Source organism: Pleurodeles waltl, chromosome 5 (assembly GCF_031143425.1).
Source record: "Pleurodeles waltl isolate 20211129_DDA chromosome 5, aPleWal1.hap1.20221129, whole genome shotgun sequence".
Lineage (NCBI taxonomy): Eukaryota > Metazoa > Chordata > Amphibia > Caudata > Salamandridae > Pleurodeles > Pleurodeles waltl.
The window spans coordinates 1717921902-1717939623 of NC_090444.1; the positions used below are offsets into that span (position 1 = coordinate 1717921902).

General features: G+C 42.4%; 1 protein-coding gene across 2 annotated transcripts in view; it reads right to left on the reverse strand.

Annotated features, from left to right (window-relative positions):
* Positions 1 to 14584, reverse strand: part of LOC138296699 (meprin A subunit alpha-like) — an 81290-nt gene extending 66706 nt beyond the window's left edge. For both annotated transcript variants that reach the window (XM_069236075.1, XM_069236074.1), the window contains exons 1-4: positions 14415 to 14584; positions 13984 to 14008; positions 13825 to 13878; positions 5996 to 6036 (exon numbers count right to left, since the gene is read on the reverse strand). In XM_069236075.1, the coding sequence (XP_069092176.1) occupies positions 5996 to 6036; positions 13825 to 13878; positions 13984 to 14008; positions 14415 to 14525 (231 nt within the window). In that variant the 5' untranslated portion in view covers positions 14526 to 14584. The remainder of the gene's footprint in view (positions 1 to 5995; positions 6037 to 13824; positions 13879 to 13983; positions 14009 to 14414) is intronic.
* Between the last annotated feature and the right edge of the window lie 3138 nt (positions 14585 to 17722).

Genomic DNA, 17722 nt, shown 5'->3' on the forward strand with positions numbered 1-17722 from the left:
CACCACCGAGCCTTGACATACTACTAACTCAACTTGACATTACACCAAACTTAGACGTTAACAGTGGACTCAGACCTAGCTCCACATTCATACCAATATTGCCACCAGACAATCACATTGATGTTTTCTATAAAGCCGTCAGCACGGAACTCCACAACCTAGAGGATAAGACCAACATCTGTACCCACAGACCTTACAAAAATCTTAACCCCAATGAACTTCGAGCGCTACACAAACTCTCTACCTGCACGGACATAGTCATCAGGGAGGCAGACAAAGGGGGCAACGTTGTCATTATGAACAGGACCGACTACATTGCAGAAATTGATAGACAACTCAATGACACACAGGCCTACTCGACATTAAAGGGTAACCCCCTTCCTGACATCACTAGTCGCATCGAAAAGAAACTAACGGCTTGGAAGAATCAATGTCTCCTAACTGACTCAGAATACAAATATTTGTACACTGAAACGCCTAGGGCTCCTTGCATTTACATTCTACCCAAAGTCCACAAACCAGGGGGTTTTCCACCTGGGAGACCCATCATCTCGGGGATTGGATCCCCTACGGAACACATTTCTGAGTACATTGACTCTTTTTTACAGCCCTTGGTTCATAACTTACCCTCGTACATACAGGACACTAGGGATTTGTTATGTCAACTTGAGGATATTGAATGGACGGAAGATTGTATGTTTATCTGTCTTGACGTCAGCTCTCTCTACACCTCAATTCCCCTGGAAAAGGGACTAGAAATGCTCCAACTGACTCTTAGTAGCCGTGACGCCACGCTGTATGAACACACGCAGATGCTTCTTGATCTTACTCGACTAGTGCTTGAGAACAATGTGTTCCTACATGACGGTAAATGGTTCCGGCAATGTCAGGGTGTTGCCATGGGAGCCAAATTTTCTCCATCATATGCGAATCTGTACATGGGCCAATTTGAGAAAAAACATCTGTGGTCCAACTGTCCTACACATATCACTGAACATATCTTGTACTGGGGGAGATACATTGATGACATTCTTGGTATCTGGACTGGCAACATCACTGACCTCCACCAACTTATAGAACACCTTAACACGAATGAGTTCAACTTGGTGTTCACTCACAAAGTGAACACCAGTCAAATAGAATTCTTAGACCTACTGTTGTACATCACCAATAGTAAGATCATGTCTAGACTGTACAGAAAACCCACGGCCTGCAATTCCATTCTTCATGCACAAAGCGCCCATCCCCTCACACAAATCAGGGCCATTCCTTACGGGGAAATGGTCAGGATTAGACGTAACTGCACTGACACGGCTGTTTTCAGGCAGGAACTCAAGAACCTAACTGAACGTTTCCAGGCTAGAGGTTACACCAACAAACTTATCTCAGCAGCTAGTAAGCGCATTTCCAACAAAAACCAACACACCCTTTTGCTTAAAAAACCCAAAGAACCTGGAAATAGGGGTTCTCCTAACAGGCGACCAGTCTCTTTCATCACCCAATACAGCCCTGTGAGCAAAACAGTACTGCGCATTCTCAAAAAACATTGGCACTTGTTAATGTTGGATACATGTCTTAAGAATTCAGTGGGCGTGTCACCCAATATTGTACACACTAGAGGTCGCACGCTCAGGAACATTCTGTGCCCTAGCTTTCTCTGTCCCTCCCCCCCAACTCGCCCACTGGGCTGGATCCCAGAAAAACCCAATGGTTTCTACAAATGTGGCTGCTGCATATCCTGTCGTTTGGCCCTAAATAAAACTACATCATTCTCTTACAATACCAGGACCAAGCACCATATCAAAACCTTCATGAATTGCAATACTAAGTGCACTGTTTACTGCCTGATTTGTGTATGTGGCTTAATCTACATTGGAAGCTCCATACGCCCACTTAAAGAACGTATACAAGAACATGTAAGAGCCATCAGGAATGTCAATACCAACTATCCTCTTGCTATACACTTCAACGACCTGCACGGGGAAAAAGACCTCTTAAACATCAGATTCCATGGCATCGCGCATGTTTCCAACTCTCCGAGATGGGGAGATAGAACAGGTGATCTACGCAGATGCGAGGCTAAGTGGATCCTAAAACTCCGCGCAGTGGAGCTAGGCCTGAACACGGACCGAGAATTACACTACTTTCTTAAATGAATGGTAATTCCCACTCCTTTGTGGTCTGCCTGGTTCATAATTAGGTCCTTATATGGCTTATTGTGTTTCTCTCACGGTTCAAGATGTATTATCAACATGTGTCAACAATGTCGATCAAGATGTATTATCAACATGTGTCAACAATGTCGTTGCTGCTCATTTGTTTCACCAGCTAGACCATGCCTTGTCACATGTAAATACTATGCCCCGTGACCTCGGTCTCTATACACTTCACGGTCATTTTTTCCAAATGGACATTTGTATGGTTTAACCTCACGGTTTACTCTGTATCAGTATTATATGTCTACAATGTTGTGGTTTTTTCTTTTTATCATATATTTCAGCACTTATCCCATTTCTTTATATAACCAATCGGTACACTTGATTACCATGCCCCATGACCTTGATCTCCGTATGTTCTGCTACTGCTCACTCAATGTACCTAACGAAAATGTTTTATCACTGTACTTGTTTGCAATCTACTAAATATGTACAACATTACATTCCTTGACTACACCCACACAAATTACCTTTTCACTAGTAGGATACCGTTGTCACCTACCGTTCATGTTACTCACATTACCACCCTTGCCTTTTTTACTACGATCTACTCTACCTAGTTTTACCTCATACTACCTACCTACTACCCTAACTTCACAATGCTCTCCAACTTGCACCTGGTTAGGATATGTTCGTCCTCTTTCACCTCCCCACTCGTTTTGCTTCTCATCCTAATACTTTCGATTTACTTTTTACTTTTTTATTTCATCTAAGGGTTTCGTTCCCGCTTACTTTGATCCGTTCTAGGGTTCCGCCCTCTCTCTTCTTTATTATTTATTATTTTATAATTTTTATTTAGTCTCTCTCTTCGCCTACTGAATACCATTCTCTGGCAGTTACTCCTAGTCTCTCGTTATTTCCTACACTCAAGATGGCCGCCGTTTGTTTCCACTTCCTACTTTGAGCCCCTCTTCTATCTCTGTGCCACTCCCAGTTGCACTTCTTAAGCTGTGAGCACAGGTCTATTCCGACCAGTACTCGTCCAAAATAGCTCGTTGACACACGTCCCCTCGCCACTTCAGGTAAGCCCTCGACTGACCTTATTTTTGTTTTTTAACTCTCCTTCCTTGCTAGCAATTTAAATTATCTTACTACTCACTAGATGTGCCCATAAGCATACTAAGCACTACCTTTTTATTTCCATACCTCGGCTCCAAGTTGCTGCAATTTTGTACTTACACTCCGTGCCTCGCCCCTTTTTCAAGTTACATTACTTTCTTCCCGCATTCTAATGCGCTGCCCTGTGCACACGGGCTTCTTTCACGATATTTGTCAATATTTGCCTACTACCTAATAGTCAGCATATAAGCGCTCTAAACGCTGCCCTTCTGATTTTCGCACTGCGGTTTTCAATTGCGGCACTGTTTTACTTAAATTGTTTGTCTCACCGCCTGCCCATTTTAAACTAGTACTCCCCGTTATTAGTGCGCTGCCCCTTTGTGCTCGGGTTTGCTTTACGCCATACTCTCCTCAACAGCATTATTGTGCGCGCCGGTTGACGGCCAATTCGCTCACTAAACACAAAGTCTTCCCTTTTCTCGGGATTACGCGTAGCTGACGACAACCCCCCCCCCCTTTTTTTAACGATTATTTCGCCTATTCTTTGGATACTGTTTAATATACTTTTCACAATCATGACGACTTTGCCACCATACTGGACCTCTCTACATTTTAGTCTTCGTTATTTGCACGACCATTCTTACAAGCTTTTTAGCGTGTTCTGCACACAGCAATTACCTCATGTGCAATTTTCCCTCTTTTTCTTGATAATAGCTCAATTTTCTTTTCCCTTTCCCTCATATCCAACACTTATTAGGTTCCGACCACAGGCTTACCAGGGTCTGCATTCATGTTCTCTCACTCAACCATATTCTCACTAGTTCCACTCTAAGAAGGTATGTATTTTTGCTCCTTTTTCTCTCTACTATCTCGTTACGTACTATGTTTATACCTTTTCCCCAGACTTTCTGTTCCTCTTTTTTTCTTCCTCTTTGTATCCAATTTTAAGCTTTTGCTTTTTCTCTACTCTACTCTTGCTCACCTGATTACTGTTTTCTCCTTTCTCAGTCACCACTGACGTCCCTGAGCCCATTCAACTGATCACGCGGCTTCCCCATTACTTACCTTTGTTACGCACCTTCCTGGCCGGCTGGCCCAGGTATGAGCCACTCACGTGGTCCTTCCGTTTGACTTTTCAACCCCTTTACTATATCTTTACTCTTCTACTTATCTGATCTCTTTGTCTCAGTCTTTCCCTTTACCTTACATTCGTTTCTCACTTATTCCAGTAACATAATGGTTTCTATCCACCTTATATTCTGTCCATATACCTTTGAACACATTATTTCTAGATTACACAACACGGTGATTCACACTTCTTCTCAAATCTTGCACTTCGGGTCCTTATCACTTATTATGTTCTCCAGACTTTCTAACCTCTCACCTACCCACCTGTCATTTGAATACCCACTTTGCCTCACACATAGCTCACTGGTCATTATTACCATTTTTGGAGTCTCCTTCACGTGCTCTCCTACAAACACATTTTTGTGCCCATATACTTCTATATGCCGAAACTCTTGTTTTAATTATCATTTTGCAGCCTTGATAAAGTCACTGGTGTGACGAAACACGTGTTGGCTGTATCACGCTGATGACACAATGATTTCCAGTATCTACAAATAAAAGACACCCTCTACAAAAAAAAAAAAAAAAAAAAGGCTGTATCACGCTGATGACACAATGATTTCCAGTATCTACAAATAAAAGACACCCTCTACAAACAGGACTTGAGACTCCTTTCAACTTTGCTTCATAGCAACATAAGATAAGGGACACTTATCCCTGCCACACTATTGGACTATACTATCGGTGTGCTGTGGCCATTTTTGCCCGTTGTTGAAATGATGATGAACTGTTTACGTAAAGCCTCAATTTGCTTTGCATCGTACAGACTCAAACCCTGCTCCATCACCCTAAAAATGGAAAGCAAATTACCCTAGATACCAACTAGACTCTCGCATCTCTAGCAGACGAGCAGTCAAACGCTACCAGAAGCACTCTCACACACCTAACCGCACACTTCTAGAAGTATACCATCACATACTAGCAGTTTGGATAATGAGCACCACTTCCAAATGCATGAAAATAACAGTCACACACAACCAAAATCGTTCTAAATAACTCACAGACTAGTAGTTATATACTATCAACAGCATTCTTACACTCCTCACAAACTAGCAGCTGTGTGTGTGATATTGTTGATGGGAAAGAGGATTCATGCAAAAATGAGTCAATGGATGGATGGATAGAGAAATGAGTGCAATAATGATAAAGCACGTGGATGACGAGTGACAGCACAGACAGATGAGTCCAGACTCATTCAGTTATAGGTCAAACCTATTGCCAATGCGTGTTAACTACGAAATTGAATGTATTTTGTCCAGAAGAATTAACTGTAGCTCTAGCACCATAGTGACTCAGAAAATCTTTAACAAACAAGTTTTACTTCAGATTCTTGGAGATCACTCTTCTGCAAACCCTGTTTATAATAAAAGACCTCTTCATCTTTTGAAGGCTATGAAGTAGCACAACCTGCCACACTCCTTGGCAACAGCTGGAGAAATAACCTGTGCAGAACTTTTCTGCAAGCTATACTAACTAGACTGAGTAGCTGGAATTCAGTCTTTACCAGGAATTGCTCCATTATAGTTAAGAGGGCAACAGCATTTTTGAATGCAGTAATATATAAAAGAATTCCATTCGTAAGTAGAGCTTACCGGCAAAACGATGTCACCTTCAAATAGTCTCTTTCCGGATCCTAGAATGAAATAATGTCAATTACAGTGTGAATGGTATAGTTCTCTGATCAATGTATGCTAGAATGAAACAAGTAATATATACTGGTTTTGACGTGCCATAAAGAAACTAGGGTCTAATGTGCAAAGACCTTTTGCTATCACAAACCCTACACTTCCCAAAATCACAGGGATTGTGATTAGAAAAGGGCTTTATTTGATGTACTAAAGACCTTTATGAATCTGAAAAGTCTTTCAACTAATGAAAGGACTTTTGCAATTGTAAGAAATTGGGTTGTTGGTTGACTGGGGTATAAGCCCTGGTCAGACAGCAACCACAATCCTTGTCAGGGAGAGGCACAAGCCAACCCTAAATTATCCTGTTCTCAACCCTCTGGTAGCTTGGCACAGAGCAATCATGCCTAACTCAAAGGGAATTTGTAAAGCATTTGTGAAATACTTCAAACAGTAATAACGTGAAAACACCACACAAAAGGATCCCACACCAAGTTAGAAAAATAGATGACTTTTTAATAAATAAAACAAGACCAAAATGACAAAAACAAATCAGTGAAAATAGCATCAAAAACCACAAAGCACCAACTGTGGTAATCTGGACACGCCAGACCAAGACAAAGTTAGAAGTTCAGGCTGACCATGATGGAGAATGGGCTGACTACAGGGATCCAGTTAGGCCCTCTGACTAAAGCACCTTAAATCCTGGCTTGCGGAGCATTGCGAGGATTGGTCCCATGGTGCGGTGAGGCTACAATGCAAGGTGCTGCATTGTTTTTGAGGATCCTTCCAACGAGGGCTTGCAATGCAAAGTCTGGCATTGAGTATGCGCCACTCAGTTGAGGTGATTCATCGGTTCGGTGGAGATGTGATGCTGCGATGCAGAGTCTGGCTTCATCGTCAAAGGTGCCATCGATGAGGGAATGCGAGGCCCTGCACCAAGGATACGTCACGCAGCAGTGGTTCTGAAGAAGCTGAAGTGGCGATGTGGGTTTTTGCGATGGTTCAATCCACGCAGCAGCTGTGAAGAGTAAGTTCTGCTCGATGTCGCGCCATGCAGCGTGGGAGAGGCGTCAGTTCCGCTGGATCCACAAAGTCTGGCAGAGTGCCTTAAACCCACTTCCTAGGGTCCAGGACTGGGGTGGCACCACTTGGCAGGGTAGACTCTCAGATGGCAGAGTCCAGGTCCAGCTGCAAGTTTGTTGGAAGCCTGTTATGTTCCCAAGGCTTCAGCTCAGGAGGTCACCCTACTAGCCCTTGGAGTCACTCTGGAGATCTTGGTTCAAGAGATGCAGATCCAGTCCTTCTCACCCAGGGAAGAGGACAGCAGGCAGCAGGTCACCACAGCAGAGCAGCAGTCCTTCAGAACAGCAGTCTATCAGAGTGGCAGTCCTTTCAGCAGCACTGCAGTCTTTCTTCCTGCCAGAATATCCAAAGATCAAGAAGTGTAATGAAGTGTAATGAAGAGTTGGTGTCTGAAGTCCAGTATTTATACACAGTTGTGCTGTTGAAGTAGGTAGAAGCATCTACAGGCAGGCTTCTGAAGTGCACAGGTGTCCTGCCTTCCTGGCCCTGGTTCCAAAGTAACTACAGGGATGTGAACCCCTTTGTGTGGAGGCAGGCCACAGCCTATTCAAGTGTAAGTGGGGTTGGGCCCTGCTCCTCCTTCCCATCCTGCCAGTGATGGCCATTCCGGCACACCTAAGCACCCTATTGTGTGTGGCTGTCTAGGAGGAACACTCAAAGCCCAACTGTCAACAACACCTAGTTATGTGACCTAGAGACAGTGTGTAGGAACCAAATGGCTATGGCAAGTAAATGCCAACTTTATAAAAGTGGCATTATCAAAATTGTAATTTAAAATCCAACTTCACCATCACATATTTCTCTCTCTCTCTCTCTCCTGTCTATTTTCTTCTCTGTTTCTTTCTCTCACCCTCACTTTGTCACTTTACTTCTATTTCTCTGTCTCTTTACTTTCTCTATCTTTTTCTCTCTCCCTCTTCTCTTTCTCTCTCTTTCTCCCTCTTTATTTCTATCTCTTTTCTCTATCTCTCCTTCTATCTCTTTTTCGAAATGTCATTCTAACTCTTTCTCTCTCATTTTTATCTCTCTCTATCTTTCTCCCACCTCTCTATTTTTTACTCTCACTCCTATCTCTTTGTCTCTCACTCACTTTCTTCTCTCTCATTTCTGTTTATATGTTTCTCTCCTTCTCTGTATCTCTTTTCTCTCTCTCTCTTTCTTTCTATATTTCTAACTCTCATTCTGTCACTCTCACTTTTTCTCTTTCTCCCTCCTCTCTCTCACCCTCCTTTCTCTCTCTAGTTCTCCCTCCTCTCTTTCTCTCTCAAGTTCCTTTCTTCCTTTCTCTTTCTATCTCTCTCTCTATGCTCTCTCTCTCCCCCTCTCTTTCTTTCTTTATCTTTTTATCTTTCTCTTCCTCCATCTCTCTGTCTCTCTACTTCCTCTCTCTCTTTCCCTGTCTCTCTAACTTTCTCTCTACCTCTTCCTTTTTGCTGTGTTTCAGCTGCTTGTTTTTTTTTTTTGTTTTTTTTTTGGATTTATTTTTAGGCCGTGTGCACAAGCACTTTCACCTGTTGTAAGTATTGTGGGCTTTTAACCACGCCCATCTCAAGCCCATCACTTTCATTCATTCTTGGGCTTGCCTTTCAAAAAATCACTTGATGTCATTGGTAAATGCTTTACGCTTGTCCCGCCTTGAGGCTGTTTTTGTCACGCCTTGCAGACTGCCCCTGTTACATGATTATTGCACGATTGGCAACATACTTCAGCGTGAACAAACTATGTTTTGTTTCTTCTTTTGTCTCTCTCCTTCGTGCTGCATGGCAGCTATGGCGCTCACAGCACAAACAGGCACAACAGTGTGAACTTGATCTGCGGTATTGGAGTGCTGGTCAAATTGTTCACAGTTACCTAATCAGAGTCATTTCTTGTGGCTCTCCTCTTAAATCACTTAAAATTGGTAAATGCTTTAAATCAAACAGAAATCCTCTTAGCAAAAGCGGCTGCCCCAGCACAGCTGGAGAGCCGATACTACAATGTTCCCTGCACTTAGGAAAATCGCCCCATGATGCTTTGCAGGGCATCACTTTTACAAAACATTTTTGCTCATAACTCAGCCTATGGTGGTCCTAGGACAACAGGACCACCACCAAAACGACACACGACATACTCCTTGTGTCTAGATCCCACTAGATTAGTGGGGACCCCAAAATAATAACCCCTACCACCAGTCAATGTATTTTTAAGGTCTCTTAGCCGGAACTTTTGTTTTATGTCAGAGAGTAGGTAATGTTTTAAGGGCCTTGTATGCAATATTGTTGCAGTAGGCCTGCCAGCCCCTGAACATGTGTAATGCACTATGACCTCTAGGAGCTAAATATATGGTTATAATGTGTTATTTTTTTATTTGTGTGGTTACTCCCTCCTGGTAGCTGGCTATATAGTTAGATGACCATGTTTCTTACAAATGCTATTTTCATTGTGGTTTTCTCTAGGGACGGTTTGAAGCATTACAGTCATATCAACATACTAAAATATTTTGCAAAACAGTTTTGCTTATAACTCAGCTTATGGTGGTCCTAGGACAATAGGACCACCTTCACAACATTGACCACAATGTGCTCCTTCTGTTTACATCATCTCCAGGTCCCCACACCATGTTAGTGGGGACTCTAATAACCCTTACTGCCATTCATTATCTTTCTTAAGTTCTCTCTTGGTTGGAACTTTTGTTTTACAGCTGGTAGAAGTTGTGTTTTATTGACCTTGTTTGTAATATCATTGCAATATGCCTACTATATCTAAAACACCCTCTAGGGGCTAAGTATATGGTTACACTGCATTTCCTTCTCCTGTTTTTTTCATGAGGTTATGCCCTCCAGGGGCTAACAATATGGTTACATTACCATGTATCTTACAAATAATATTTTTGTTATGGTGCCCTCTAGGGGCTATTTTGAGCAATACAGTCTAATGCTAGAAGTTTATTTCTGATAAAGGTTTATATGATAATTGTATGCGTTTTAATAATCTCTCCTCATTACAATTATGACCATGATTCAGGCCAACTTAACATCCTTATTACACAATGACTGTTTGAACACTCTTGATATGTTTGGGTGACCCTTCTAGTTTATTTCTCCTCCGTGGCTTCTTGTGTATTTTTTAGAGAGCTATGTTAGCCGTCCAGCAACTCTGATGGCAGGGTGGTGAAAGTGGTATTCCATTGGAATTAGCATGGCAGATTTAAATTAGGATGCTAAATGGCAACATTTCCATCTTTTGCTGCAGATGGAGGAAGAAGGTTAATTGAAGTGCTTTAGTTATAAGCAGGGCCTCTAGAATTATATGGCAGGAAAAAACAAAATTATGAGGCAGGGTTGACCTATTTATGTGGCACGAAATGTCCAGTTATTAATTTACAATGCCATTAGCTATAACTCAAGATTATGCGAGACCTATTGCATTGCAAATGCTTGTTTTACCTGAAACAGCCTCGGCCCATGTTGCGCTCTGAAGTTATCAAAAGAAAACACATGGCATTCTATGAAATTTCTAACGTACGTTTGTAGAATTGATAGATGAATAACTGTGAATAGGGAGATGTTTTTCACTAGAGGGTTCTGAGTGACATTAAAACGTCACAAGAGCTTAGCTCGAGTTGGCTAAGATGTCACTCAGTTTCCTGAGGTGAAAGATATCCCCTGTAGAGGGTCTGTGAAGATCCAAGGCAGCCAGATGAAGACTCCCTTCTCGGGTTCCTGAATATCAAGGGGAGATGGGGGAGTGCAGGGGAAGAAGTGCTTATGCAAATGATGAAGCAACAATGTAAAACAATTTGCTAGATCACCGTAAGGAATCACCCAATTCAAAATCAAGTATTCACATAAGCCTACATAACAAATAACGTTGTGGTGATGAGTTAAGATGCAATGTGATGATCAGTGTGATGTATTAGGAGTAGGAGAATGGCAGTGGGACACTTGTTGGGTGAAGTAGAGAAGACAAGATGAGGCTTCACTGTTGTGTCAGCTTCACTGTATCATAAGCTCCACATTAGACACCACTTAAACCCTTCATCCCTCTTCCCTTTGTACAGAAATAGCGTATATTATGGGTTAATACTGCATATTACATTTGCACCTATTAAGGCCCTCATTATAATCAAGTGGTATCCATGGGGGGTTTACGCTCTGCGATAATATCAGTGATCCGATGTTCTTTTACCTGAAATTACTGACTGCATAAACCACGTGCGGATCCTCAAAAGTTCAAACTGCGACTGGAGAAGGGTATGGACTCTAAACAAACACATCTAGGCCCTCTCCGGGTCCCTCTAGCACCACGGGTGCAGCACATAGTGCTCCTTCCTTTTGGGCCAAAACCTTTCCTCGCCCAAATTGTCTCCTCATCCCTATGCACCACCTCTACCCACTCCACCCAGGACATAAGCCAGGCCCTGACTGTAAGTCCATGATCATTCTACAGGAACCAATGCCTCTTTGTACCCTCCATAGTGTGGCTATGATCTAACTGGTTGGAGTTATAACCAGGGTGCTTACGACATTTAAAAGAAACCTCCTCTGAAGCAATCAGACCCTTCATGCAAGATGTGTTTATAAAGAAAATTTTGATTCACAAAACCATTTATTAGTTTTATTTACATCCTTATTAACACACATCTTGAGTATTTTGAGCCTAGTATCAATGCATGCGGTTTCCTGAGAGCAGATTTTTCAGCATTTCAATGAACTACTCAGATGACACGTTTCACCACGAAGCAGCTAACAAACCAAGGGCATTTTCAAGGCACTAGGGGGGCATATTTCTGAAAGGTGGAGCTGCAGCTAGTGTAGTGGCACTTTTTATGCACCCCTTAGCGCCCCCCTAATGCCACTATGTGTGTGCTGTATTTATAATACGGTGCACCAAGGTGGTTAGGGTGACTGGCGTCATAATTTTTTATGCTAGTGCAGCACTTTGCAGGACTAGCATCAACAATTATGACGCTAATCCTGCAAAGCACCCGGAGGCCCATTGCAATCAATGGGAGCATCTTAGGCGTTAAAAAATGCAGATAAATCTCATAGATTCCTTTGCACCATTTTTTCGGCCTCCCCTATTGCCGTAAAACCCCCCTTGCATACATTATGCCTGGCACAGGCATAATGTGGTGCAAGGGGGTTTACAAAGGGGCACAATGCATGCATTGCTGCACTTTGTATATATGGTGCAGCATTTTTCCCCTTCCAACGCCACATTAGCATAAAATAAATGACGCTACTGTGGCATTCTAACGGTGCGAGGGCTCCATAAATCTGGCCCTATATTCTGTGTTAGATCACACGGTTGTTTGTGAAGGGTTAACAGTTTGGTTGTCACATGTGACTTACCTCGGAGTTTAAATCACATCTGGCCCCTTATGCATTCTGTCGTGGATAAATTCACCACAACAGATCATATAAGGGCCCACGTTACAATCTGGATGCAGGGTGTAGTGCCTTGGAATATCTAAGAAAACCTAATAAGGCAAATGTGAATATGTGTCTAACTATGCAAAAATATAGGCTGCAAAATCAAAATAATGTAGTGGTCGAGAAGTTCAGACACACCAGCCCTGGCAACGAAGGGCTCTCCTTTTGCAGGTGGCTGTGCACACGTGGCCACTTGAACTGCATTACACACAGTGCATGAGAACCACTGGTTGAGGTGGGCTGACCCACTGCCCTGCCAGATATTTAATGCTGGGGTGGGTGGAAGCAAAATGCACTGACACTTAAACAGACCAGTGTGTGAAGGAGTCTGACTGAAAGCCATTGTATGTATGTAAATATGTATGTATCTTTATTAGAATAGTTTGGATATTATTACATTGACAGGACAGCTATAGCTTTCTCTAGGCCTGGCTAAAACATTGGAATTGTTGTGCTGGCTTGATGCGTATTGTTGTGAAGGAGAATAAAATTAAGAGCTGGTGGGAAGAAATTGCTGATTGAATTCATCTGGCTACATCAGTGAGAATAAAGCTGAAAACGCACTCAATGTTATTACTAAATGACGTTTCTAGTTGCCTTGGGCTGGATTAATATAATGAGCTCTGAGAGGCACTAGCCCTATAGCAGCGCTGCAGCTTGTCACCTGCGGACATCAAGAAGAAGAAAAGGCCTTCAAAGAAATATCGATAGATAAATCTGGTGGCTGAGCACTTCGATGCCTCCACAACATTACAATTTATGTTTAATTATTGGTTTCTCCTTGGTCTACCCCTGGCGTCGAGGTATTATTTTTTAAAAGCGTAAGTGGTCAGGACATTTATTAATTCCTTAACTGGTGCCATCAGCTCGCCAGTATTATATTATGTTCACAGCTCAAGTTGTAAGTGTTTTTTAAATCAGACCTAAACTTGTTACAGTTATGGGGTATCATGGGCATAAATTACGGAAAATACGTTTTTCTGCTCCAGCCTGAAGATATTGCAATGCTCCACTGAATGTACTCTAGCTCCCAGAGACCTCTCGCTTTGAATAGTAATGGAAAGAGTCTCATTAAGGGACGTCTCTTTTCCCATTGATCTATCAGATAACAAGATTGTCATTGTCAAGGGACATGTACATACAGTCATTGGTTAATCATTACTTTGAGTTTTGCCAGAAAAAGCAAATGCAGACAGGTTATTACTACTGCTTGGACAAATTCAAAAATGAATGTAAAACAAATAGTTGGAAACTGTAAACATTCATCTGTTCATAGATTGTCACTCAAGTACATACCAGCGTTTATATCTGGGATGTCCCGCATAGGCTGTCCACCACCGACATCATAAACTATTAAAAAATAAAGACAATTGTAAATATATGTTATGTTGAAGCAAAAAAAAATATTTGTAACTAATAATGTTTGCCTGGAACAGGCTTGTAATAGAGCATTACCAGTGTCTAGCGAGGATCGGCGAACCTAGAAAAGAGAGACAACATTGGTAATGTTACATTAGAGACGAGCAGGTGGCAGTATCGTGCATGAAGGGTGGTTAAGCCTGATAGCCCACTGCAGATGGCTATAATGGTTGTTAAAGGCCCTGAGCCCGAGTTGTGGACCTAAACTGCGGGCAAAGGCCCTTATTAAGGGAGAGGGCCTGTAACAACCGGTATAGCTGCGGCAGAAGGGCTATAAGGCTATTAGAACATTCCACCCATAAAGGGTATAATGTAATTTAAAAAGGGAAAAACAGAAAGACAAACAGTGGAATGTTGGAGCTCCGGGTGTATACCAGCCATTATATGCCAGGAGCCACACCTTTGTCTTCAATGGAGCCCTCAACATTCCAGTGTTCTAATATGAAATCAACAAATGGTGACAATACCGTAAAGGCTGCGGTGGACGTTAAATCCAGAGCGAAGACACAGAAGAGAAGGAAAAAGTTCATTGTGACCCCGGAGCCAGCACGGCCGAACTGCCTACAGGTAGGCTCCATGAGAGAGAAGTTAAGCTGACACTGAACTTTGAAGTATCTGTCTGAAGGTAATCAGTGAAGAGGTAAACTGTACCCTCTTGGCTGTAACCTGGCTTCTTCCTAAGTGTGAAGAAGCTTTCGTTAATAAGTGATCATCTCTGTTATGCAGCTTATCTCCTGCTCCCAGGAGCTGTGTGTGACACGTTCTTTCGGTAAATGATCTTCTTTCTGACACAAATATAGGAAAAGGGACCTTTACTCCCTGGCTGGCAGACCTAGGATTTACACAGATCTTTCTTTCCACTCAAACTCTCACTCAAAACACTGTGACCCCAATACAACAATTGTCCCACAACGCAAATTCTGGTGCAGTGACCATTTGCACTGCACGTCAATTCTGCAATACTATCCTGGTTGAGGGGTGGAGGGTATCACATCCAAGTGAGGGTAGAGCCAATGCAGTTAAAGGGTAGCGCCTGTGAGAACTGCTCTGCCAGCTGGTGCCACTGCGGCTGGTATGGTATCAACCATGATATTCGTAGAGAGTATATTATTTTTGTACCAGTTATATATCACAGTTTGAGTGCTACCACCCTGAATTCCCACCTCTGTTTTTTGTTAAAACAGTGGTGACATATTGGAGGTTACCTAATAAGTGTCAAGTGCAGCAGTAAATTTGCTTTCAGAATGGGGGTGAGAAACAAACAGCTCCAGGTTTGATGAGGATTTAAGTAGAGGGGACCTTCCACAGGGAAAACTCAAGGCACCGTGTGTAAATGCATTTTGCTAAGCATTTACAAGTGTTTGAAAGTGTAACATATAGAATTATGGATGTGTAAAGACCTATGCACACTGAGTAGTTCTCGAACATTTTGAATGTCCCTGCTTCCCAAGAGTGCTCCTGAACTTTTAAAAAAATGTTTAAACAATTGCAACATTACTTCCAAATGCTGATGAGTCATCATCTACATATTGCCCACTCCGAAATAAAGGCGTTACACATTATCATGTACATTCTAAAAGTCTAAAAAAAATTTTTTATTAGAAACGTTATGATGTTAGAAATTCTAAGGAGGGAACGCAAACCTTTGAAATATGATTTCACGGCTGTAAGTTGTTTTCATGACATCTCTAAACTCCCGAAATTTAATAGTAAATGCCAAATTATTTAGCACTCAGCAATTAATTACTAGATGCAATAAAGTGTGCATTGACTGTAATTCAAATCTTGCGCAAACCGGCGTCTCAGCAGGAATCACAATATTTAAGGCGATATTCGCCCCCTCTGTTTTTGAAAGTGTAATTACACTTTAAATATAGTGAACATGCTTAACATACACTGTGGGGATTGGACCGGTCCTCAGCGTTGGTAAACCCTGGTTAAATTAGACAAACACCATCTCTGTGGGGATCATTGTGCTTTGAGGACCAGTCCCCATAGTGTGAGGGACCCTCGAGACAGTTGGTCAAAAAACTAAAGCACAGTTATATGTGCTTTGGTCTGCTTTATAACCAACTGTGAGAAAATGCCTCCTTTTGCATGGTTACTCCCATTTTTGGCTAGTTTTTATCATCTACACGCTAGGGAGCTGGTGCTCAGTGTCTAGGGTATGTCTAGGGTGTGTGCTGTGACCCCAAAAACATGTAAAAATTGGGCAGTTGCCCATTGCCTTAGTTAACTTTGTTATAAGGCCATAGAATATGGTTCATAAATAACCCCATGGCATGTAAAGTTAAAGTTGACATCTGGTTTGCCGCTCTTACTATGCTATCCACTTTGTCAGGAGAAAAAACATGGCTTCAGGCCTACTACTGTTTAAACCTGCAGGCTGCCCTGTCAACATAACCCTTTTGAAAGGGGGACACCTTCCTTTTAAATATTAATAATTCACATCTTTGTAGGCCTGGGAGTCCACAACGCAGGATGCATGGTACATACATGTGGAACATGTATACATATCAGGTTAACATGTCCGTACAGTTAATGCATTCAAAATCTACTTTCACTCTAGAAGGCTCTGGCTGGACCATGGGGAAACACTGGGAATCAATATTACATTTTAATCCTGCTGTCTTGGATATGGGACAAATTAGAGAAATTGTTCAACTACTACTTATAACATTTATTAGGAGCAGAATTCAAAAATGAATTTGAATTTCTAATAAATATTAGGAAAAATGCTTTTAGAAAGTTACAATTTCCCTGTCTGAGGCTCCTGCAGGTTCATTTGTTTAAGCTCTCCAGCAACTCACCAGCCAATTGCTTGAACTTAATGATGTGTGAAAACTGCCCCTAGATTGGGTTTTTCTTGCAGGAAGACCAGTTAGGGTGGGCCCATGAACTTTGCTAACTTGCAAAGGGGCTTTTAAATGTAAGCAAATGTAAGCTGAGGTCTGAAGAAGGCAAATGTTTGTTCCCCCAGTCAGGCTGGTTCCAAACCTAGTGGTGAGAAAGCTAACCCTAGGTCAAGGTTTGAGAGACCAGAAAGGAGAGGTCTATTCATTTCCATGGGCACACTTCTGGGTGGAGAAACAGGCTCTGCATAATGGAGAAAATATTTCCCCATCTTGGAATTTAGGACTAAGGTGTACTGTGGGATTGTTTGCAGTAGGTCAAACAGAAACTGCTGCAAAAGCGGATAGGGTTGCTCCTGAAAACTTTTACCCTATTGGTTAGGGAGGAACCAGGAGTCACTTCCACCCACTAGTTGGGGTCAACCATAATTGTGGCAATCCACTGAGCCCTCCTCAGAACCCTTTCTGGAAATGTGGAAGAACAGAAGATGGACTCTACCTGCCGTTTGAGACCTGTGGACTCCAAGGTTTAGTTGGCAGTTTGGCTACAAACCCAACAAGCTGCAGCAGGCCTTTTTACTTAAGTGACCACCTGACCAGTTGCAACAGGACCTGCACTGAGTTCTCACCCTTTAGTGTGGTCCCACAGATCCTGGCACCCCTGTCTGTGTTTAACTGGACTTCTCTTACAATTTTTGAAAATCTGTTGGACTTAAAATAATTCTGACTTCCAGGCGCCTGAGTACTGGGACCAACTAGCCGAACCATTCCAACCCAGGTGAAACTTTGCTGGTCTGGAAAAAAAGGTTTCCCCTGCTAGGAATTTCTCCACTGGAGCAAATCCATTTTAGTGGACCCAGGGTGAGAAGGTATCCAGCCTTGTGGAATTTATCGGCGGATACAGCCTGCAGCCTTGCTCCACT